The sequence below is a fragment of the Salmo trutta genome, chromosome 26 (genome assembly GCF_901001165.1).
Source record: "Salmo trutta chromosome 26, fSalTru1.1, whole genome shotgun sequence".
NCBI classification, from domain to species: domain Eukaryota; kingdom Metazoa; phylum Chordata; class Actinopteri; order Salmoniformes; family Salmonidae; genus Salmo; species Salmo trutta.
In genome coordinates this window covers 46,709,837-46,734,078 of record NC_042982.1, presented here as the reverse complement: position 1 = coordinate 46,734,078, position 24,242 = coordinate 46,709,837, and the positions used below count along the sequence as shown (strand labels likewise).

Below are 24,242 nucleotides of genomic sequence, written 5' to 3'. Positions count from 1 at the left end.
ACGAACAGCCTAATGTGGTGCCAGTATATAAGATCAGCCTAATGTGGTGCCAGTATATACGAACAGCCTAATGTGGTGCCAGTATATAAGATCAGCCTAATGTGGTGCCAGTATATAAGATCAGCCTAATGTGGTGCCAGTATATACGAACAGCCTAATGTGGTGCCAGTATATAAGATCAGCCTAATGTGGTGCCAGTATATAAGATCAGCCTAATGTGGTCCCAGTATATAAGATCAGCCTAATGTGGTGCCAGTATATAAGATCAGCCTAATGTGGTGCCAGTATATAAGATCAGCCTAATGTGGTGCCAGTATATACGATCAGCCTAATGTGGTGCCAGTATATAAGAACAGTCTAATGTGGTGCCAGTATAAGATCAGTCTAATGTGGTGCCAGTATATAAGATCAGCCTAATTTGTGCCAGTATATACGAACAGCCTAATGTGGTGCCAGTATATAAGATCAGCCTAATGTAGTGCCAGTATATACAAACAGCCTAATGTGGTCCCAGTATATACAAACAGCCTAATGTGGTCCCAGTATATACAAACAGCCTAATGTGGTGCCAGTATTTAAGAACAGATTAATGTGGTGCCAGTAAATAAGAACAGATTAATGTGGTGGCCGTATATAAGATCAGCCTAATGTGGTCCCAGTATGTGTATCCCAGATTTGGCATATTAAATTCACTCTGCCCACAAATTAAATGTAATTGCTGTCATAAAATGTAAGACACTCAAGATTAGCAGTGTGGGTTGGAATGAGCTGGAGAGAAGACGAGAGAACAGCAGCATGGATTGGAATCTCCACCTGGCACAGCCAGAAGAGGACTGGCCACCCCTCATAGCCTGGTTCCTCTCTAGGTTTCTTCCTAGGTTTTGGCCATTCTAGGGAGTTTTTCCTAGCCACCGTGCTTCTACACCTGCATTGCTTGCTGTTTGGGGTTTTAGGCTGGGTTTCTGTACAGCCTTTGAGATATCAGCTGATGTAAGAAGGGCTATATAAATACATTTGATTTGATTTGAATGAGCTGGAGAGAAGAAGAGAAGACTCCCCAGAACTATGATGGAAAGGACTCATAACTGGTCCGTAGCAGCAGTTTTTCTCATGTGCATTTTTTCAGTAAGCAGTATACAGTAAGTAGCCCTGTGGATTGGCCAAGTTTCCCCAGGGGTAAATATACCCCAGGTTGTGAAGTACTGGCCTACACTACAGTTACCTGAGGTGTGGTGGGCGTAACTAAGCAATCATATATCAGAGAGACTGGACTATCACATAAATGCTTTACATCCAATTAAACGTGTCCCCTTTCCCAGAACCCATCGACACATAGTTAATGTCTTCCAGTATGTGTAGCATCCATTTGGTATCAATCCACATTCGATTCTGCCCCCCACATCAAATGTAATGTCATTGATTGTCTGCCATAGAATGTAACACAGACATGGCTTTAAGTTAAATGCTTTGTCAAATTTAAAGTCAAATCTTTGCCAAGAACCCATCCAAGTAGACATAGTGTATATATGTTAAATATCTATTTCCTGGTGTCACATATGTTTGAGTGATTACAGTATTTTGGCCCCTCAGTGTTCTGACTTTGACCTCTGTGATCCTCCTCTGCTACAGGGCTATTTCAGTACAACAGTGTGGGAACCTCCCTCCCTTCACATAATGGGATGTAGACGAGACACATCAAACTGATGACAGGAAACAGGCAGGTTAGTATAGACTGATGACAGGGAACAGGCTGGTTAGTATAGACTGATGACAGGGAACAGGCTGGTTAGTATAGACTGATGACAGGGAACAGGCAGGTTAGTATAGACTGATGACAGGAAACAGGCTGGTTAGTATAGACTGATGACAGGGAACAGGCTGGTTAGTATAGACTGATGACAGGAAACAGGCTGGTTAGTATAGACTGATGACAGGGAACAGGCTGGTTAGTATAGACTGATGACAGGGAACAGGCTGGTTAGTATAGACTGATGACAGGAAACAGCCAATATAGAGCCCTGAAATTCTATAGAGCCCCTGGTTTCTTTTTTATTATTCCCCTCTAATCATGGCCTGATTTAGACCTGGGATAAAAGGTGAGTGCAATTAATGATCAGGTAAAAGAGAAAACCAGCAGTACTCTGAACCTGGTACAGTAAGAGTTTAACAGAAAACCATCAGCACTCCGGACCTGGTAGGGTAAGAGTTTAACAGAAAACCATCAGTACTCCGGACCTGGTAGGGTAAGAGTTTAACAGAAAACCATCAGTACTCCGGACCTGGTAGGGTAAGAGTTTAACAGAAAACGAGCAGTAGTGGGGACCTGGTAGGGTTCTGTTAAACTCTTACCGTACCAGGTCCGGAGTACTGATGGTTTTCTGTTTTTCTCTCTTTCTTTCTCTCTCTGGAGGACCTGAGCCCTAGGATCATGCCTCAGGACTACCTGGCATGATGACTCCTTGTTGTCCCCAGTCCTCCTGGCCGTGCTGCTGCTCCAGTTTCAACTGTTCTGCCTGCGGCTATGGAACCCTGACCTGTTCACTGTGATGACTATTATTTGACCATGCTGGTCATTTATGAACATTTGAACATCTTGGCCATGTTCGGTTATATTCTCCACCCGGGACAGCCAGAAGAGGACTGGCCACCCCTCATAGCCTGGTTCCTCTCTAGGTTTCTTCCTATGTTTTGGCCTTTCTAGGGAGTTTTTCCTAGCCACCGTGCTTCTACACCTGCATTGCTTGCTGTTTGGGGTTTTAGGCTGGGTTTCTGTACAGCACTTTGATATATCAGCTGATGTAAGAAGGGCTATATAAATAAATTTGATTTGATATGCAGGAGTTGTGTCTCATAATTCCACTGTTCAGCATCCAAGGCAGGAAATTCATGAACTTCATCTCCCTCGGAAAAAAGCGTCTACACATTATTTTTCCATGCTACTATTTAATTTGCAACAGTTGGGGGTTGTACAGACCTACTTGTCGGCCTCTATGACCTAGGTACATGCCAATGATTTGTTTAGCATATAGTAACGTCGAATGAATAGAATGATTAGAATTAACAACTGGGTCACAACATGCGGGCCTGGAGGCCAAGTCATCTGATGCAGCACTCCATCACTCTCCTTCTTGGCAGTACTCCATCACTCTCCTTCTTGGCAGCACTCCATCACCCTCCTTCTTGGTCAAATAGCCCTTACACAGCCTGGAGGTGTGTTGGGTCATTGTCCTCTTGAAAAACAAATGATAGTCCCACTAAGCGCAAACCAGATGTGATCACTGCAGAATGTTGTGGTAGCCATGCTGGTGAAGTGTGCCTTCAATTCTAAATAAATCACTGACAGTGTCATCAGCAAAGCACCCCCACAACATCACACCTCCTCATCCATGCTTTACGGTGGGAACCACATATGCGGAGATCATCCATTCACCTACTCTGCGTCTCACAAAGACAGAGGTTGGAACCAAAAAACTCAAATTTGGACTCATCAGACCAAAGAACTGATTTGCACCGGTCTAATGTCCATTGTTCGTGTTTCTTGGCCCAAGCAAGTCTCTTCTTCTTATTGGTGTACTTTAGTAGTAGTTTCTTCGCAGCAATTCGACCATGAAGGCCTGATTCACACAGTCTCCTCTGAACAGTTGATGTTGAGATGTGTCTGTTTCTTGAACTCTGTGAAGAATTTATTCGGGCTGCAATTTCTGAGGCTGGTAACTCTAATGAGCTTATCCTCTGCAGCAGAGGTAACTCTGGGTCTTCCTTTCCTGTGGCAGTCCTCATGAGAGCCAGTTTCATCTGTCATGACGTTGGCCTTTGGGTAATGTTTATGACCCCCCCTCCATAAATACCTTTCTCCCTTCCCTCTCTCTCTGACTCTACTGAAGGACTGTTGAATAGCCTTTGTTAAACATAGAGAGTCTGGGAACATCAAACAAGTGGGGGGAAAGGAACCATATTTCGGTAATAGAACCAGTTGAAAATATGCGTTGGTACTTAATGAATATGATGTCACTTCGGTTGTCATCTGAGACATTATGACTGATGACAGGACGACATAAACTGTATCTGGGAAAGTCTACACATTCTAGTTATCAGATTCACATGGAATTGTTGTGCAAATTAAGTGTTTGAATATGAAACTATTTGTGATAAGATTAAATGTAATTTTAGCTTCCAAATGAGAGAATTGGGTTTTCATAAGGTTAGAGCCCTGCTCAATCAGTGGCCCGCCCCTGTGAAGAGACATGGGTTATAAACTATGAAACACACCCTTCTCTTCCTCCACTATATAAGCCCTTGACGAAAATGTAACCTCCTGTTCCGCGGACGATAGGACGACGGTCCATACGTTAAAAGGGACTAACATGTCAACTACAGAACTAAGCCAACCTCAGCGTGAGCTTTGGTTGTGAATGGTATGAACTTTGAACTCTTATTCACTAAAGAAGTGAGACCTCCTAGCCGTTGAGTTAGCAACAGCAGCTGTAAACGTGGGCTAGGAAAGGACGGACGACGTATCCAGTCTAACACATAACGACGATACTACGACGTATCTAATTTACCACCAGAGACATTCTTCCGAGGACAGGAAGATCTCTGTTGGCCAACACGGCCAGCATCTACGACCAACCTACCGAAGCGCAGCTCAGAGTAAATATTTATTGCATTTTCCTTTTACAAATAGGCGGTAATTTAGAATGCATAAGATACTGTATTTACGATAGCACAGCTTCTCCCTTTGTTCCTCAGACTTCCCGCTCTTTCATTCAAGCCCAACCCCCTCTCTTTGTGTAACAAGCCATCATACAGGTTCCGTCCACCAGGGATGTTTTTTGTATGACATAATTTGCATTCTGTGTATATGTAATTCTGTGTGATTAGTTAGGTATTTAGTAAATAAATAATTAAACCCAATTTTGTATTGCTGATTCAACTTGTTAGCCAGGGTTCGTGAAGATAACCAAGAATTTACAACTTTCAGATGAGACTGAAATAAGGTGACAATTAATATTGACTGCTATTGATGTAAAATATTACTAGGTCTTTCAGAGTTTATTCGGAAGATAACAGCTCTATAAACACTCTTTCGTGGTGCCCCGACTTTCTAGTTAATTACATTTACATGATTAGCTCAATCAGGTAATATTAATTACAGAGAAAGGATATTATAGAATAGCATGTCATATCACTTAATCCGGCATAGCCAAAGACACGACAGAGGGGTGCCCAATTTGAGTGGAAAGATCATAGCGCTTGATAGTTTTTTCAACTGCAATTGAAGAAACTTTCAAAGTTCTTGAAATGTTCCTTATTGAGTAATGATGGACTGCCATTTCTCTTTGTTTATTTGAGCTGTTCTTGCCACAATATGGACTTGGTCTTTTACCAAATAGGGCTATCTTCTGTATACCACCCCTACCTTGTCACAACACAACTTTGGCTCAAATGCATTGAGAAGGAAAGAAATTCCACAAATTAACTTTTAACAAGGCACACCTGTTAATTGAAATGCATTCCAGGTGACTACCTCATGAAGCTGGTTGAGAGAACAGGGACAAAGTGTAGTTGCAATTCAACGGCTCAGACACAAGACGTATGTGGCAGGGTCTACAGGAAATCACGGATTACAAAAAGAAAACCAGCCACATCATGGACACCGACGTCACGCTTCCAAACAAACACCTTCTTTGTCTGCTTTGAGGATAATACAGTGCCACCGCCGCGGCTCGATAACAAGGACTGCGCCCCACTCCTTCTCCATGGCCGACGTGAGTAAAACATTTAAACGTGTTAACCCTCGCAAGGCTGCTGGCCCAGACAGCATCCCTAGCCTCGTCCTCAGAGCATGCGCAGACCATCTGGCTAGTGTGTTTACGGACATATTCAATCGCTCCCTATCCCAGTCTGCTGTTCCCACATGCTTCAAGAGGGCCATCATTGTTCCTGTACCCAAGAAGGCAAAGGTAACTGAACTAAATGACTATCGCCCCATAGCACTCACTGCAGTCATCATGAAGTGCTTTGAAAGACTAGTCAAGGATCATATCACCTCCATCTTACGGGCCACCCTAGACCCACTTCAGTTTGCATACTGCCCCAACAGGTCCACAAACGATGCAATCGCCATCACACTGCACACTGCCCTATCCCATCTGGACAAGAGGAATACCTATGTAAGAATGCTGTTCCTTGACTACAGCTCAGCATTCAACACCATAGTACTCTCCAAGCTCACCATCAAGCTGGAGGCCCTGGGCCTCAACCCTGCCCTATGCAATTGGGTCCTGGACTTTCTGATGGGCCGGGCCCCAGGTGGTGAAGGTAGGAAACAACACCTCCACCTCGCTGACCCTCAACACTGGGACCGACAAGGGTGTGTATTCAGCCCCCTCTTGTACTCTCTGTTCATCCACAACTGCGTGGCCGTGCATACCTCCAATTCAATCATCAAGTTTGCGGACGACACAAAAGTAGTGGGCTTGATTACCAACAACGGTGAGACACTCAGAATGTGGTGTCAACCTCTCACTCAACATCAACAAAACAAAAGGAGATGATCGTGGACTTCAGGAAACAGCAGAGGGAGCACCCCCCTATCCACATCGAAGGGACAGCAGTGGAGAAAGTGGAAAGTTTTAAATTCCTCGGTGTACTTATCAACAACAAACTGAAATGGTCCACCCACACAGACAGTGTGGTGAAGAAGGCGCAACAGCGCCTTTTCAACCTCAGGAGGCTGAAAAAATTTAGCTTGTCACCTAAAACCCTAACAAACTTTTACAGATGCACAATCGAGAGCATCCTGTCGGGCTGTATCACAGCCTGGCTCGGCAACTGCTCCACCTTCAACCGCAAGGCTCTCCAGAGGTCGGTGCGGTCTGCACAACGCATCACCGAGGGCAAACTACCAGCCCTCCATGACACCTACACCACCTACACCACCCGATGTCAAAAAAGGTCATCAAGGACAACAACCACCCGAGCCACTGCCTGTTCGCCCCATTATCATCCAGAAGGCGAGGTCAGCACAGGTGCATCAAAGTTGGGACCGAGAGGCTGAAGAACAGCTTCTATCTTAAGGCCGTCAGACTGCTAAACAGCAATCATTAACTCAGAGAGGCTGTCATCTACATTGAGGACCAATCACTGGCCACTTTAATAAATGGATCACTAGTCACTTTAAACAATGCCACTTTAAATAATGCCACTTTAATAATGTTTACATATCTTACATTACTCATATCATATGTATATACTGTATTCTATACTATCTATTGCATCTTAGCATATGCCGCTCGGCCATCGCTCATCCATATATTTATATGTACATATTTTAATTCACCCCTTTTAGATTTGTGTGTATTAGTTAGTTGTTGGGGAATTGTTAGATTACTTGTTAGATATTGCTGCACTGTTGGAAATCAGAAACTCAAGCATTTCGCTACACTCACATTAACATCTGCTACCATGTGTATGTGACAAAAAAAAATATATTTGATTTTGAGAATGCCAAGGGTGTGCAAAGCTGTCATCAAGGCAAAGGGTGGCTACTTTGAATAATCTAAAATGTAAAATATATTTAGATTTGTTTAACAATTTTTTTGGTGTTAGAATGACAATCACTAAGAAAGGGATGGGGCACCAACTCTTACAATTCCAACTATTGAACCCTGCAAGATACTAGTCTTTATTGTACAACAATACAACCTTTTTTGCCAAAGCAGTGATTCGGGATAATTTTTTTGGGGGCCTGCGTTACAGACGTCTATATTGGTCGGCTAATACTAGTAAATGCCCAGTACAGCACCCTCAGCTCCCTTACTTACTGCAGCTATGCCTTTTGGATATTTATTAAATCATTATTTATTGAAGTTGTTGTCGCTCATCATCATTGAATCTCTGCTAGCTACTAGCTAGGTACATGCCAATCATTTGTTTAGCGTAGCAACGTCGAATGAATAGAATGATTAAAATGAACGACTGGGGTCAAAACATGAGAAAATAACTAACGACCGGCAACTTCAGAATGCAAAAAATGAATTCACTGGTTACAATTATGTTTTTAATTATAACATGTCATTCATATGTTTTAGAAATATGTTGGCAACCGTTTTATAAAAGCAATAATGCCCTCGAACCCAGGAATTATCTTGTGACGGCTCCCTCCAAAGGCAGTATCCCGGGCCTTGGCTTCGACTCGGGCAGCCGTCGTAGGGAGTTGTCACACGATAATTCTCGGGGTCTCAGGCATCATTGCTTAAATCTGAGAATGGCTCTAGGATTTTTTATAAATTTATGTGCAGCTTGGGGAAAGCTTTAAAAAGTGCCTTTGATCTACTTTGATACATGCAGATTACTGGAATTGTTGTAGAGGTGAAGCATTTGCTTCCTGTTATCGAGGTGAACCATTTGCTTCCTGTTATTGAGGTGAACCATTTGCTTCCTGTTATAGAGGTGAACCATTTGCTTCCTGTTATAGAGGTGAACCATTTGCTTCCTGTTATCGAGGTGAACCATTTGCTTCCTGTTATAGAGGTGAACCATTTGCTTCCTGTTATTGAGGTGAACCATTTGCTTCCTGTTATCGAGGTGAACCATTTGCTTCCTGTTATAGAGGTGAACCATTTGCTTCCTGTTATAGAGGTGAACAATTTGCTTCCTGTTATTGAGGTGAAGCATTTGCTTCCTGTTATAGAGGTGAACCATTTGCTTCCTGTTATCGAGGTGAACCATTTGCTTCCTGTTATTGAGGTGAAGCATTTGCTTCCTGTTATTGAGGTGAAGCATTTGCTTCCTGTTATCGAGGTGAACCATTTGCTTCCTGTTAAATTCAACGTTATTAAAGGGTTAGTGCTAGCACCGCAATCTGATTGGTTACATTTTTGCCCTCAGAACAGCCTCAATTCATCAGGGCGTGGACTCTACAAGGTCTTTAAAGCGTTCCACAGGGATGCTGGCACATGTTGACTCCAATGCTTCCCACAGTTGTGTCAAGTTGGCTGGATGTCCTTTGGGTGGTGGACCATTCTTGATACACACGGGAAACTGTTGAGCGTGTAAAACCCAGCAGCATTGCAGTTCTTGACACAAACCAGTGCACCTGGCACCTACTACCATACCCCGTTCAAAGGCACTTAAATATTTTATCTTGCCCATTTACCCTCTGAATGGCACACAGACACAATCCATGTCTCAATTGTCTCAAGGCTTAAAATCCTTCATCAACCTGTCTCCTCCCCTTCATCTACACTGATTGAAGTGGATTTAACAAGTGACATCAATAAGGGATCATAACTTTAACCTGGATTCACTTGGTCAGTCATGGAAAGAGTGGGTGTTCTTAATGTTTTGTATACTCACTGTATGTGAGAGCATGCATCTGTGTGTGTGTCCGTGTGTGTGTGTGTGTACGTGTGTGTGTCCGTGTGTGTGTGTACGTGTGTGTGTCCATGTGTGTGTGTGTGTGTGTGTGTGTGCGCGCGCACACGCACGCTCGGTCACATGCGTATGTTATGTATGTTCTACAGAAAAATACACAATCATATTTATTATAATACATATTATGAACATAGTATATACAGTTTGTATATGACCTATGACCCAGGATATGATGAGTATCTCCATCCAGGTGAAGGGGGTGGTCTTCATCCTGAACAGCTGAGAGGGGTGGTCCTGTACGGTCATGTTAGGGAGCAGCTTGGTGCCCTGGAAGCGATCCGCTGCATTCATCACCAGCAGGCCCAGGAAGATGGTGAAGGAAGCTGCATGGGCCACGAACTTCAGGAAGGGACCACGCATTATCTTCCCCAGCTGAGAAGAAGAAAGAAGATGAATAGTACCCCGATGGAACCCCAGAGACCAGGATGACAGCCTAAAGGTAGATGAATAGTACCCCGATGGAATCCCAGAGACCAGGATGACAGCCTTACGGTTTCGAGGCCAACATTCGGGCATATAAGTCTCTAGGGTTTCATCTCATCACAAAAGCATGATTCCAAATCACTTCCACTACAACTACAGGTATAAGCAGCGTAAGCTGACCTTGCTAGTCGGTGCCACCCAGTAGAGCAGAGCCAGGACAGGAAGTCCAACAGCTACACCCAGAACTACCAGAAACTTGACAACGTTGGTCTGCTGTCTCAGTCCAGACAGGTTCTCGTACCAGATAGACATGAGCTGCTGCTGACAGTTTGGATGGGCGATGAACTACGATGGAGGGATGAGAAGAGAAAAGATAAGTAGAGATTGCGGAAGGATGAAAGTGTGTGTCTCTCAATGACATATTAAAAAGTAAAACCTCATATGACCCCCTTAACATGGCAATCATTGCTTTTCTGTGTCCTATCGTGGCAGTGAAAAGCATCATTGCTCATCCAGACATTTGTTGAACCACAACAACACCAACAGTATTTCTGCCGATAACAATTACCTTCTTCAGGTCATATTTTATTGCGAGCTTTAGTCTTATAAAGCTTGGTCTTCCATGTGGCTCATAGTTTTCACTGGCATCAACGTCCCCATTCAAGATGGCCTCCACCTCCTCCGTGTTACGGCACAGGTCCAGCAGTCCGACCACAAAGTCTTCACATTGCACGGACAGTTCCTTGTAATCTTTCTGTTAACGGAAGAAAGAAACATTAAATGAAAGAAAGTGGTTAAAGGAGAGAACCTTTTCAACAAATGTCTACTTAAAAGTGTACTGAGCTCCAAGTGAAACCACAACTTATGGATTAGTCTGTACCATACTGTTAGTTCTCAAAGGTCTGAGGGAAATACAATGACCCTGCATGAAATTTACTTTCTCACACTTAGCCACCAGTCACACCCTATAGGCTATAGCCCTTCCAATTAGAAAACCATCATCATCAGCCAAACATGAGAATAGAAAAGGTTAAAATCAAAAGCTCTTCAGGAGTGATTGGCAGAAAATTCCACATAAACAACTAAAACTAACACGAAGGTTAAGAATGAATCTTAAAGCGTTGTGACACGACAAACAGAACTGTCCTTTGAAACAACTGCCATCTGTTCGAAGTGGGAGATTTTGCAGCATTTGGGCAGCCAGCCAGTATGAGAGAAATCAGCTTGTAATGAATGTACAGCGCATTCGGAAAATATTCAGACCCCTTGACCACCCCACAACTTTTATTTAACTAGGCAAGTCAGTTAATAAGAACAAATTCTCATTTACAATGAGAACCCGAGGCCAATTGTGCACCACCCTATGGGACTACCAATCACGGCCGGATGTGATACAGCCTGGATTTGAACCAGGGACTGTAGTGACGCTTCTTGAACTGAGATGCAGTGCCTTAGACCGCTGCGCCACTCAGGAGTCCAGCCTTATTCTAAAATTGATTAAATAAATACAAATCCTCACCAATCTACACACAATACCCCATAATGACAAAGTGAAAACAGGTTTGTAGAAATAGTTTCAGATTTCTAAAAAAACAAAAAACAGAAATACCTTATTTACATAAGTATTCAGACCCTTTGCTATGAGACTCGGAATTGAGCTCAGGTGCATCCTGTTTCCATTGATCATCCTTGAGATGTTTCTATAAATTGATTGGAGTCCACCTGTGGTAAATTCAATTGATTTGACATGATTTGGAAAGGCACACACCTGTCTATATACGATCCCAGAGTTGACAGCGCAGGTCAGAGAAAAACAAAGCCATGATGTTGAAGGAATTGTCAGAATAGCTCCAAGACAGGATTGTGTCGAGGCACAGCTCTGGAGAAGGGTACCAAAACATTTCTGCAGCATTGAAGGTCCCCAATAACACGGTGGCCTCCATCATTAAATGGAAGAAGTTTGGAACCACCAAGACTCTTCCTAGAGCTGGCCACCCGGCCCAACTGAGTAATCAGGGGAGAAGGGCATTGGTCAGGGATGTGACCAAGAACCAGATGGTCACTCTAACAGAGCTCCAGTGTTCCTATGTGGAGATGAGAGAACCTTCCAGAAGGACAACCATCTCTGCAGAACTCCACCAATCAGGCCTTTATGGTAGAGTGGCCAAATGGAAGCCACTCCTCAGTAAAAGGCACATGACAGCCCACTTGGAGTTTGTCAAAAGGCACCTAAAGGACTCAGACAATGAGAAACAAGATTCTCTGGTCTGATGAAACCAAAATTGAACTCTTTGGCCTGAATGCCAAGCGTCACATCTGGTGGAAACCTGGCACCATCCCTATGGTGAAGTGCAGTGGTGGCAGCATCATGCTGTGAGGATGTTTTTCAGCGGGAGGTACTGGGAGACAAGTCAGGATCGAGGCAAAGATGAACAGAGCAAAGTACACAGAGATCCTGCTCCAGAACGCTCAGGACCTCAGACTGGGGCAAAGGTTCAACTTCCCACAGGACTATGACCCTTAGCACACAGGCAAGACAATGCAGGAGTGGCTTCGGGACATGTCTCTGAATGTCCTTGCTTGAGTGGCCCAGCCAGAGCCCGGACTTGAACCCGATTTAACATTTCAGGAGAGACCTGACAATAGCTATGCAGTGACGCTCCCCATCCAACCTGACAAAGCTTGAGAAGATCTGTAGAGAAGAATGTGAGGAACACCCCAAATTCAGCTGTGCCAAGCTTGTAGCGTCATACCCAAGAAGACTTGAAGCTGTAATCGCTGCCAAAGGTGCTTCAACAAAGTCCTGGGTCGGAATACTTATGTTAATGTGATATTTTCATTTTTATGTATTTGCAAACATTTCTTAAAACCGTTTTTTTCTTTGTCATGGGGTATTGTGTGTAGATTGATGAGGGGGGAAAAAACGATTTAATCAATTTTAGAATAAGGCTGAAACGTAACAAAATGTGGAAAAAGTCAAGGGGTCTGACTACTTTTCAAATGCACTGTATCTGGAACAAGTACTGTACACCTACGTATAGTCAGAGGCCACAGACATGCTAAACACAGGTCACACCAGGTACACCCACATCCTCACAAATATTCATTATGTACAAACACAGCTTAGTTTCAGATAAAAGTATTATTATTCATACAGTACTGCAGACATGTATCCCAAATGACACCTTATTCCCTATATAGTACACTACTTCCTGGTCAAAAGTAGTGCACTATACAGGAAATAGGGTGCCATTCGGGATGTTCTCCAGGTTTCTATAGCAACAGCTTAACGTATTACAGTACATTTTCCTGACCACACTTCTGACACATTCAACAATCCGGTCACCTTTATTCTGCCTACCTGCCCCATCCATTGCATTTTCCCTGTGTAATATCATGCTCATCAAAATAAACAACACCCTTCAGCAAAGACACTGAGTAAAGGGATCATGAATGATAATGGGTGAATGATTTCACTATCCATTCTATTCAATGTATTTGTATTTATTATGGATCTCCATTAGTTCCTGCCAAGGCAGCAGCTACTCTTCCTGGGGTTTATTATGGATCCCCATTAGTTCCTGTCAAGGCAGCAGCTACTCTTCCTGGGGTTTATTATGGATCCCCATTAGTTCCTGTCAAGGCAGCAGCTACTCTTCCTGGGGTTTATTATGGATCTCCATTAGTTCCTGCCAAGGCAACAGCTACTCTTCCTGGGGTTTATTATGGATCCCCATTAGTTCCTGCCAAGGCAGCAGCTACTCTTCCTGGGGTTTATTATGGATCCCCATTAGTTCCTGCCAAGGCAACAGCTACTCTTCCTGGGGTTTATTATGGATCCCCATTAGTTCCTGTCAAGGCAGCAGCTACTCTTCCTGGGGTTTATTATGGATCCCCATTAGTTCCTGTCAAGGCAGCAGCTACTCTTCCTGGGGGTTTATTATGGATTTTCATTAGTTCCTGCCAAGGCAGCAGCCCCATTAGTTCCTGCCAAGCAGCAGCTACTACCAGCAAAATTAAGGCAGTTATGCAGTTTTAATAACATTTCAACACATTTCACAACACATTACGTGTGTGCCCTCAGGCCCCTACTCCACTACCACATATCTACAACACAAAATCCATGAGTACGTGTGTGTATAGTGCGTATGTTATCATGTGTGTGAATGCATGCGTCTGTGCCTATGTTTGTGTTGCTTCACAGTCCCCACTATTCCATAAGGTGTATTTTTATCTGTACTGTTTCTAACTACCCTGGTAGGTTGACTGATAACCTGAACCAGGTTGCAGGCACTAGTTACAGTGTGAAGCTTTCTCTTGAGTGGGCAGCTTGATGAAAGCCAGTCAATATTTAAATCACCCAGAAAATATACTTCTCTGTTGATATCACATACATTATCAAGTATTTCACACATTATCCAGATACTGACAGTTAGCACTCCAGGTACAGGAAGGCATTACTGAAGAGCTCAGTGACTTTCAACGTGGCACCGTCATAGGATGCCACCTTTACAACAACTCAGTTCGTCAAATATCTGCCCTAATAGAGCTGCTCCGGTCAACTGTAAGTGCTGTTATTGTGAAGTAGAAACGTCTAGGAGCAACAACGGCTCATCCGCGAAGTGGTAGGGCACACAAGCTCACAGAACGGGACCTCGGTTGCAACACTCACTACCGACTTCCAATCTGCCTCTGGAAGCAACGTCAGCACAAGAACTGTTTGTCGGGAGCTTCATGAAATGGGTTTCCATGGCCGAGCAGCCGCACACAACCCTAAGATCACCATGCTCAATGCCAAGTGTCAGCTGGAGTGGTGTAAAGCTCGCTGCCATTGGACTCTGGAGCAGTGGAAACGTGTTCTCTGGAGTGATGAATCACGCTTCACCATCTGGCAGTCCAACGGAAAAATCTGGGTTTGTCGGATGCCAGGAGAACGCTACCTGCCCCAATGCATAGCGCCAACTGTAAAGTTTGGAGGAGAAGGAGTGATGGTCTGGGGCTGTTATTTATGGTTTGGGCCCCTTAGTTCCAGTGAATGGAAATGTTAACGCTACAGCATACAATGACATTCTAGATGATTCTGTTCTTCCAACTTTGTGGCAACAGTTTGGGGAAGGCCCTTTCCCGTTTCAGCATGACGATGTCATCATGCACAAAGTGAGGTCCATACAGAAATGTATGGTCGAGATCGGTGTGGAAGAACTTGACTGGCCTGCACAGAGCCCTGACCTCAACCCCATCAAACTACTTTGGGATGAATTGGAACGCCGACTGCAAGCCAGAAATCCCCACAGCAGTGTTCCAACATCTAGTGGAAAGCCATCCCAGAACAGTGGAGGCTGTTATAGCAGCAAATGAGGGACCAACTCTATATTAATGCCCATGATGTTTGACGGGCAGGTGTCCATATACTTTAGGTAATGTGGTGTATTACACTAGACATACAGGAAAGCTGTTCCCATGGAGATACTACTCTAGACATACAGGAAAGCTGTTCCCATGGAGATATTACTATAGATATACAGGAAAGCTGTTCCCATGGAGATATTACTCTAGACATACAGGAAAGCTGTTCCCATGGAGATATTACTCTAGACATACAGGAAAGCTGTTCCCATGGAGATATTACTCAAGACATACAGGAAAGCTGTTCCCATGGAGATATTACTCCAAACATACAGGAAAGCTGTTCCCATGGAGATATTACTCTAGATATACAGGAAAGCTGTTCCCATGGAGATATTACTCTAGACATACAGGAAAGCTGTTCCCATGGAGATATTACTCTAGACATACAGGAAAGCTGTTCCCATGGAGATATTACTCCAAACATACAGGAAAGCTGTTCTCATGGAGATATTACTTTAGACATACAGGAAAGCTGTTCCCATGGAGATATTACTCCAAACATACAGGAAAGCTGTTCCCATGGAGATATTACTCTAGACATACAGGAAAGCTGTTCCCATGGAGATATTACTCCAGACATACAGGAAAGCTATTGAAGGTTACATGAAATAGCTGTGAAATTATTCAGAATATAATATAATAAAATAAATGATTCATGATGATCACTCCTCTGTCTCTCTCAGGGGAAAAAGTGTGGTTTAAAATGGGATGCAACCACAGCAAATAGATTACAAGAACAACAACCTTATGGGACAGTTTTTCACCAACAGAGATTGTGGAGCCCTAGATATTAAAAAACACTTCCAATAGAGTGTCGTTTTTAGGATCAGGTTTAACCTGGGTCCGGAAAACCAGCTGTATATCATTTGCCCACCTCTCATGACCAGACTCTGCAGTCATTATAATCAAGGTCTTTTAATAAACATATCCCTCTTAATTTCATTAGCAAGGACACAACTTTGCCGTATAACTGAATTACTTGACGGGGCGAGTCATGCTCCCATTGCAGTACCTTAAACTCCTTCTCGATGTTAGCCAGGACAGCCAGCTCGTTGCTCAGCTCCAGGGCAGCCATCACAGGGTCTTTGCTCGAGAGAGACATGTAGGCCGGGCTGGCCAGCCCTTTATAGGCGTTGATACGGGACCGAGAGTGGCTGAACGAGTCATGCTTCTGGTGGTAGCTGCAGGTGCCACACTTACAGAGGTAGTCGTGTGGCCTCTCGATACGAGCGTCCTTCCTCAGGAGGATGTGTACTACCTCGTACTCATGGCAGTGAGAGGCCAGGATGATGGGGGTGATGTCATGAGAGAACCGTGTACCATCCTCGTCATAGGAGAAGAAGTCGTCTCGTGTGTCTGCTTGGCCAGGACTGTTGACGAGCCTCTGTGTGTCTGCGAAGGCCCTGTGACTCAGTATGGCCTCCACTATCCTGACGTATCCTTTACTGATAGCCAACAGTAGAGCATCTCCTATCCTGGCCAAATTATCCTTATTCAGTAACAGCTCCGTAACCTCTAGATGCTCATTGGCCACCGCCAGCTGTAATGCATTCTGGCCCATGTAGTCCACACAGTTGACGTTGAGTTCAGGAAGTTCCTCCAGCATCTTGCGGACCCCGGGGATATTGCCGTACTCCGCCGCGTCCAGGAAGCGCTCCTCGGTCAGGGATAGGCTGGCTGAGCAGGCGCTGAACATGTAGGCCGGCCCCCGCATGCCCAGCCTCCGTGTCTTGGCCAGCGTCTGTCGTAGCATGACGGTGTGACGGTCCTCACTGATCCGTCTGAACATACAAAACATACAGAGAGAGTTAGAGGCTGGTTTATGGTAGCCTGGACTCTCAGGTTAGAGAGTTAGAGAGGCTGGTTTAAAGTAGCCTGGACTCTCAGGTTAGAGAGTAAGAGAGGCTGGTTTAAAGTAGCCTGGACTCTCAGGTTAGAGAGTTAGAGGCTGGTTTAAAGTAGCCTGGACTCTCAGGTTAGAGAGTTAGAGGCTGGTTTAAAGTAGCCTGGACTCTCAGGTCAGACAGTTAGAGGCTGGTTTAAAGTAGCCTGGACTCTCAGGTCAGACAGTTAGAGAGGATGGTTTATGGTAGCCTGGACTCTCAGGTCAGAGAGAGTTAGAGGCTGGTTTATGGTAGCCTGGACTCTCAGGTCAGAGAGTTAGAGAGGCTTGCTTATGGTAGCCTGGACTCTCAGGTCAGAGAGAGTTAGAGGCTGGTTTATGGTAGCCTGGACTCTCAGGTCAGACAGTTAGAGAGGCTGGTTTATGGTAGCCCGGACTCTCAGGCCAGAGAGAGTTAGAGAGAATGGTTTATGGTAGCCTGGACTCTCAGGCCAGAGAGTTAAAGAGGCTGGTTTATGGTAGCCCGGACTCTCAGGCCAGAGAGAGTTAGAGAGAATGGTTTATGGTAGCCTGGACTCTCAGGTTAGAGAGAGTTAGAGAGAATGGTTTATGGTAGCCTGGACTCTCAGGTTAGAGAGAGCTAGAGAGGCTGGTTTATGGTAGCCCGGACACTCAGGTCAGAGAGAGTTAGAGAGAATGGTTTATGGTAGCCTGGACTCTCAGGTCAGAGAGAGTTTGAGAGGCTGGTTAATGGTAGCCTGGGCTCAGATATTTTTATTTAACAAGGCAAGTAAGTTAAAAACAAATTCTTATTTAAAATGATGGCCTAACTAACTGTAACAGTAACTGTATGTTCATACTGCAGCCTTCTAACTGTAACTGTATGCTCATACTGCAGCCTTCTAACAGTAACTGTATGCTCATACTGCAGCCTTCTAACAGTAACTGTATGCTCATACTGCAGCCTTCTAACTGTAACTGTATGCTCATACTGCAGCCTTCTAACAGTAACTGTATGTTCATACTGCAGCCTTCTAACTGTAACTGTATGCTCATACTGCAGCCTTCTAACTGTAACTGTATGTTCATACTGCAGCCTTCTAATTGTAACTGTATGTTCATACTGCAGCCTTCTAACAGTAACTGTATGTTCATACTGCAGCCTTCTAACTGTATGTTCATACTGCAGCCTTCTAACTGTAACTGTATGCTCATACTGCAGCCTTCTAACAGTAACTGTATGTTCATACTGCAGCCTTCTAACAGTAACTGTATGTCCATACTGCATCCTTCTAACAGCAACTGTATGCTCATACTGCAGCCTTCTAACAGTAACTGTATGTTCATACTGCAGCCTTCTAACTGTAACTGTATGCTCATACTGCAGCCTTCTAACTGTAACTGTATACTCATACTGCAGCCTTCTAACTGTAACTATGTTCATACTGCAGCCTTCTAACTGTATGTTCATACTGCAGCCTTCTAACTGTATGTTCATACTGCATGGGTCAAAACCAGGAAGACTATCAAAAAGAGAATAGCAAAAGGAATACAGGAAGAACACGCTGGTTGACTTGGAAAACATACAAGACGAACTGGCACAGAGAGACAGGAAACACAGGGATAAATACACTGGTACAGAGAGACAGGAAACACAGGGATAAATACACTGGCACAGAGAGACAGGAAACACAGGGATGAATACACTGGGGAAAATAAGCCACACCTGGAGGAGGTGGAGACAATCACATGAACAGGTGAAACAGATCAGGGCGTGACAGAACCCCCCGCCCCCTTAGGGACGCCACCTGGCATCCTACCTGGCTGACCGGGATGTCGGCGATGAGGGCCGGGTCCAAGATGTCTTTTGCCGGGACCCAGCACCTCTCCTCCGGGCCATAACCCTCCCAGTCAACCAGGTACTGGAAACCCCTGCCCCGTGGTTGAACCTTCAGGAGGCGTCTCACCGTATACGCTGGCTGGCCACCGATAACCCGGGGGGCGGGATGGGCCTGGAGACAGAAGACAAAGGACAGTGAGACACAGGCTTAATCCTAGACATATGGAAGGTAGGGTGAATATGGAGGGTACGGGGTAACACAAGACAGACAGCAGTGGAACTCAGGACTCTGGAGATGGGAAACAGAGTCCTGAGCTTGCGGGACTCTACCTGAAGGGGCTGATCCCGAGTGGAAAGCCAAACCCTCTGCCCAATATGGTAGCGGGGAGCTGGGGTCCGTCGACGATACCTGGAGTTGGTCTTGAGAATAGCCATCCTGGATCTTCTCCAGGTACATCGACAGCGGCAGCCAAACATCTGGGCCGAAGGTACGCTGACTTCCTGCTCTTGTTAAGGGAAGAGTGGAGGCTGATACCCCATGAAGCACTCGAAAGGGGAGAGTCCCATGGCAGAACTGGGAAGTGTGTTCTGGGCATACTCCACCCAGACCAGTTGACGTCTCCAGGTAGTGGGGTTAGTTGAGACCAGGCACCTTAAGGTGGTCTCCAGGTCTTGGTTGGCTCGCATAGACTGACGATTAGTTTGGGGATGGAATCCGGATGACATGCTGGCCGACGACCTAATAAGGGTGCAGAATGCCTTCCTGAGACGAGAACCCAGATTGGAGACCATGTCTACCGGGAGTCCATGGATCCGGAAGACACGCTGCACCATAAGCTGGCCCATCTCCTTGGCAGAAGGTAGTTTGGGGAGAGGGATGAAATGGGCGGCCTTGGAGAACCGGTGACAAAATCCAGAGATGTATGAGACCAAGGACGATAAGTGGCTGCAGGAGGCCAGAAGGAGCTTGCCGTGGAGTCTTGTTTTGAGCACACACAGTGCATGCAGTGACGAAGACAGAGACGTCAGGGACCATTGTGGGCCACCAGAAACATTGTCGAAGGAAGGCTAGTGTACGACGGGACCCTGGATGACAGGTCAGCCTGGAGGAATGAGTCCATTCCAGGACCCAAGACCGGACTGGGTTAGGGACAAACAGCCGGTTAGCCAGGCCCCTTTCAGGTCCAGGCTGGGAGCGTTGCGCCTCGCAAACCAGGTTCTCAATACCCCAAACCACAGTGGTAGCAAGGCATGCGGTAGGGAGAATGGTTTTGGAAGTCGAGGGTGTGGCAGAGGAACTGTATAGGCGGGAGAGAGGATCAGGCTTCACATTTTGAGACCCTGGACGGTAGGAAATGGGAAAGTTGAATCTGGTAAACAGGAGGGTCCTGCCTTGAGTTGAGGCGTTTGGCTGAAAGGACATATTCCAAGTTTTTATGGTCGGTCCAGACCAGGAATGGCTGTTCTGCTCCTTCCAGCCAACGCCATCTTCACCACCAGGAGTTCTCAGTTGCCAACATCGTAGTTCCTCTCAGCAGGATTGAGACGATGGGACAGGGAGGCATAGGGATGAAACCTCTGGTCCTGGGCAGATCGCTGGGACAGGATGGACCTCACTCCAACATCCGAAGCATCCAATTCCACCACAAATTGACGCGAGGTGTCCGGATGGATGAGGATGGGCGCTGTTGTGAACCGATGCTTCAGGCCCACAAAGGATTTGTCAACAGTTGGAGACCATTTGAACAATACCTTGGGGGACGTGAGTGCCGAGAAAGGGGCCGCCAGGATGCTGTAGTCCCGAATGAAACAGCGGTAGAAGTTTGCAAAACCAAGAAACAGTTGCAACTGCACCCTGGACGTAGGTTGAGGCCAATCCACCACTGCTTTCACCTTTCCAGGATCCATCTGAACCTTTCCCTCAGCGATGACATATCCCAGAAAGGTGATAGAAGAGCGGTGGAACTCAAAGTTCTCGGCTTTCACGAACAGTTGGTTCTCCAGGAGGTACTGAAGGACCTGTCTGACATGGAGTACATGTTCTTGTGCAGATCGGGGGGGAAAAAAGGATGTTGTCCAGGTAGACGAACACAAACCGGTTTAGCATGTCCCGAAGCACATCATTGACCAAAGCCTGGAAGACAGTGGGGGCGGGGCGTTGGTGAGTCCAAATGGCATGACCTGGTACTCATAATGTCCACTGGCTGTATTGAAGGCTGTCTTCCACTCATCCCCCTCGCGTATCCGAACCAGGTGGTAGGCATTCCGAAGGTCCAACTTGGAAAATATGGTAGCCCCCTGGAGAGGTTCAAACGCCGAGGAGAGGTAGGGGGTAATGCTTTTTGGAGAGTGATATTGTTAAGTCCCAGGTAGTCAGTCAATGTACGGGCCCAGGGTCTTGTACTTCTTCTCCACAAAGAAAAACCCAGCGCCGGCAGGAGATGCAGACGGACGGACGGCCCCAGTGGCCAGAGGCTCCTCTATGTACTCCTCCATAGCTTTGGTCTCTGGTTCGGACAGAGAACACAACCGACCCCGAGGTGGTGTAGTGCTTGGGAGAAGGTGCGGAGGAAGGGAAGTAAAACGTGCCTTACAGAACACTTCCAGGAGGTCATGGTATTATGTGGGGATAGTAGAGACATCCACAGTCTAGCTAACATCCTGAGGAAGATGACTTGAGGAAGGCTGTGCTGCATGAAGGCAGTGGGGATGGTAAAATGGGCTCCAACTCAGGGTGGAGCTTGTTGTCCAGTCAATCACAGGATTGTGTTTTTGTAGCCAGGAAAATCCCAAAACAACCGGAACATGGGGAGATGCAATGAGGAGGAACTGTATTGTCTCACTGTGGTTACCAGAAACCCGTAATTGAACGGGCACAGTACTATGGGTGACCTCCCCTATAGAGCAATCGCTCCGAAGCAATAGTGGCATCCATAAAACTGTCATCAGCCCCAGAGTCAATGAGTACTCGGAGAGACTTAGATTGGTCTCCCCACAGCACAAGCACAAAAAGGGGTTTGCGGGTGTTGGGAAATAGAGAACTCCCAGTCTGACTCACCATAGTACTACCACTAGGGACAAGGGTTTCCTAATAGGGCAGGTAGCTATAAAATGTCCTGCTCCGCCAATGTACAACTGCATAGGCTCAGGAGTATCCAACTCACCCGTCGTAGATTCACGAGAGAGCTCGGGTGGCTTCGACTCCTCTCTGAAGAGCTGCCTTCGGAAACTTCCAGATACCATAGCGCCATATCGGGTGCACGAGTGTGACCAGATCTCCTCTCACTCTTGCGTTCCCTTTGGCATCCATCAATTTGAATGGTTAAGGCGATAAGGAAGGCGATGTCGACCGGCATTTCCAGATCAGCTAGCTCATCCTTTACCTCCTCAGATAATCTGTTCAGAAAAGTATTGAAAAGAAACTCCGGATTCCATCGGGTAGTCTGCCACACTACGGGAGTTTTGACGTAAGTCAAGCAGTTTGCTGGCAGCCTTTCTCCCAGATACCGGAGACTCAAAAACTTCTCACCTCTCCCATGAATTTCTCCAAATGACCGCAAATGGCAGATTGTTGTTCCCAAACTGACGTAGCCCAGGAGAGCGCCCTTCCCGACATTAGTTTAATTACAGTTGAAGTTGGAAGTTTACATACAGCTTTGCCAAATACATTTAAACTCAGTTTTTCACAATTCCTGACATTTAATCCAGTAAAAATTCCCTGTCTTAGATCAGTTAGGATCACCACTTTATTTTAAGAGTGTGAAATGTCAGAATAATAGTAAAGAGAATGACTTATTTCAGCTTTTATTTCATCACATTCCCAGTGGGTCAGAAGTTTACATACACTCAATTAGTATTTGGTAGCATTGCATTTAAATTGTTTGCTTGGGACAAACGTTTCAGGTAGCCTTCCACAAGCTTCCCACAATAAGTTGGGTGAATTTTGGCCCATTCCTCCTGACAGAGCTGGTGTAACTGATTCAGGTTTGTAGGCCTCCTTGCTCCATTTTGCCACAACTTTGGAAGTATGCTTAGGGTCATTGTCCATTTGGAAGACCCATTTGTGACCAAGCTTTAACTTCCTGACTGATGTCTTGAGGTCTTGCTTCAATATATCCACATTTTTCCGTCCTCATGATGCCATCTATTTTGTGAAGTACAACAGTCCCTCCTGCAGCAAAGCACCCCCACAACATGATACTGCCACCCCCGTGCTTCACGGTTGGGATGCTGTTCTTCGACTTGCAAGCCTCCCCCTTTTTCCTCCAAACATAACGATGGTCATTATGGCCAAACAGTTCTATTTTTGTTTCATCAGACCAGAGGACATTTCTCCAAAAAGTACAATCTTTGTCCCCATGTGCAGTTGCAAACCGTAGTCTGGCTATTTTATGGTGGGTTTGGAGCAGTGGCTTCTTCCTTGCTGAGTGGCCTTTCAGGTTATGTCAATTTAAAACTTGTTTTACTGTGGATATAGATACTTTTGAACGGGTTTCCTTCAGCATCTTCACAAGGTCCTTTGCTGTTGTTCTGGGACTGATTTTGCACTTTTCACACCAAAGTACATTCATCTCTAGGAGACAGAACACGCCTCCTCGCTTCGCGTTCCTAGAAAACTATGCAGTATTTAGTTTTTTGATGTATTATTTCTTACATTGTTACCCCAGGTAATCTTAGGTTTTATTACATACAGTCGGGAGGAACTATTGGATATAAGAGCAACGTCAACTCACCAACATTATGACCAGGAATACGACTTTCCTGAAGCGGATCCTCTGTTTGGCCTACCACCCAGGACAATGGATCGGATCCCAGCCGGCGACCCAAAACAACGATGCTGCAGAAGGGGCAGACAGAGCGGTCTTCTGGTCAGACTCCGTAGACGGGCACACCGCTCCCGAGTATACTACTCGCCAATGTCCAGTCTCTTGACAACAAGGTAGACGAAATCCGAGCACGGGTTGCCTTCCAGAGAGACATCAGAGACTGTAACGTTCTTTGTTTCACGGAAACATGGCTCACTCGAGACACGCTATCGGAGTCGGTACAGCCACCTGGTTTGTTCACGCATCGCGCCGACAGAAACAAGAATCTCTCTGGTAAGAAGAAGGGCGGGGGTGTATGATTAACGAGATGTGTTGTGATCATAACAACATCCTTACATTCAAATGCCGACCGCATTATCTACCAAGAGAATTCTCTTCGATCATAATCACAGTCGTGTATATTCCCCCCCAAGCATACACATCGACGGCCCTGAAAGATCTTCATTCGACTCTATGTAAACCG

General features: G+C 45.5%; 1 protein-coding gene across 1 annotated transcript in view; it reads right to left on the bottom strand.

The window, feature by feature from the left end:
• The window catches only part of trpc6b (transient receptor potential cation channel, subfamily C, member 6b), a 45,487-nt gene extending 26,366 nt beyond the window's left edge, over positions 1 to 19,121 (bottom strand). The window contains exons 1-5 of the mRNA XM_029716073.1: positions 19,081 to 19,121; positions 16,283 to 17,051; positions 10,430 to 10,615; positions 10,042 to 10,206; positions 9,594 to 9,810 (exon numbers count right to left, since the gene is read on the bottom strand). Of these exons, the coding sequence (XP_029571933.1) occupies positions 9,594 to 9,810; positions 10,042 to 10,206; positions 10,430 to 10,615; positions 16,283 to 17,023 (1,309 nt within the window). The 5' untranslated portion in view covers positions 17,024 to 17,051; positions 19,081 to 19,121. The remainder of the gene's footprint in view (positions 1 to 9,593; positions 9,811 to 10,041; positions 10,207 to 10,429; positions 10,616 to 16,282; positions 17,052 to 19,080) is intronic.
• Between the last annotated feature and the right edge of the window lie 5,121 nt (positions 19,122 to 24,242).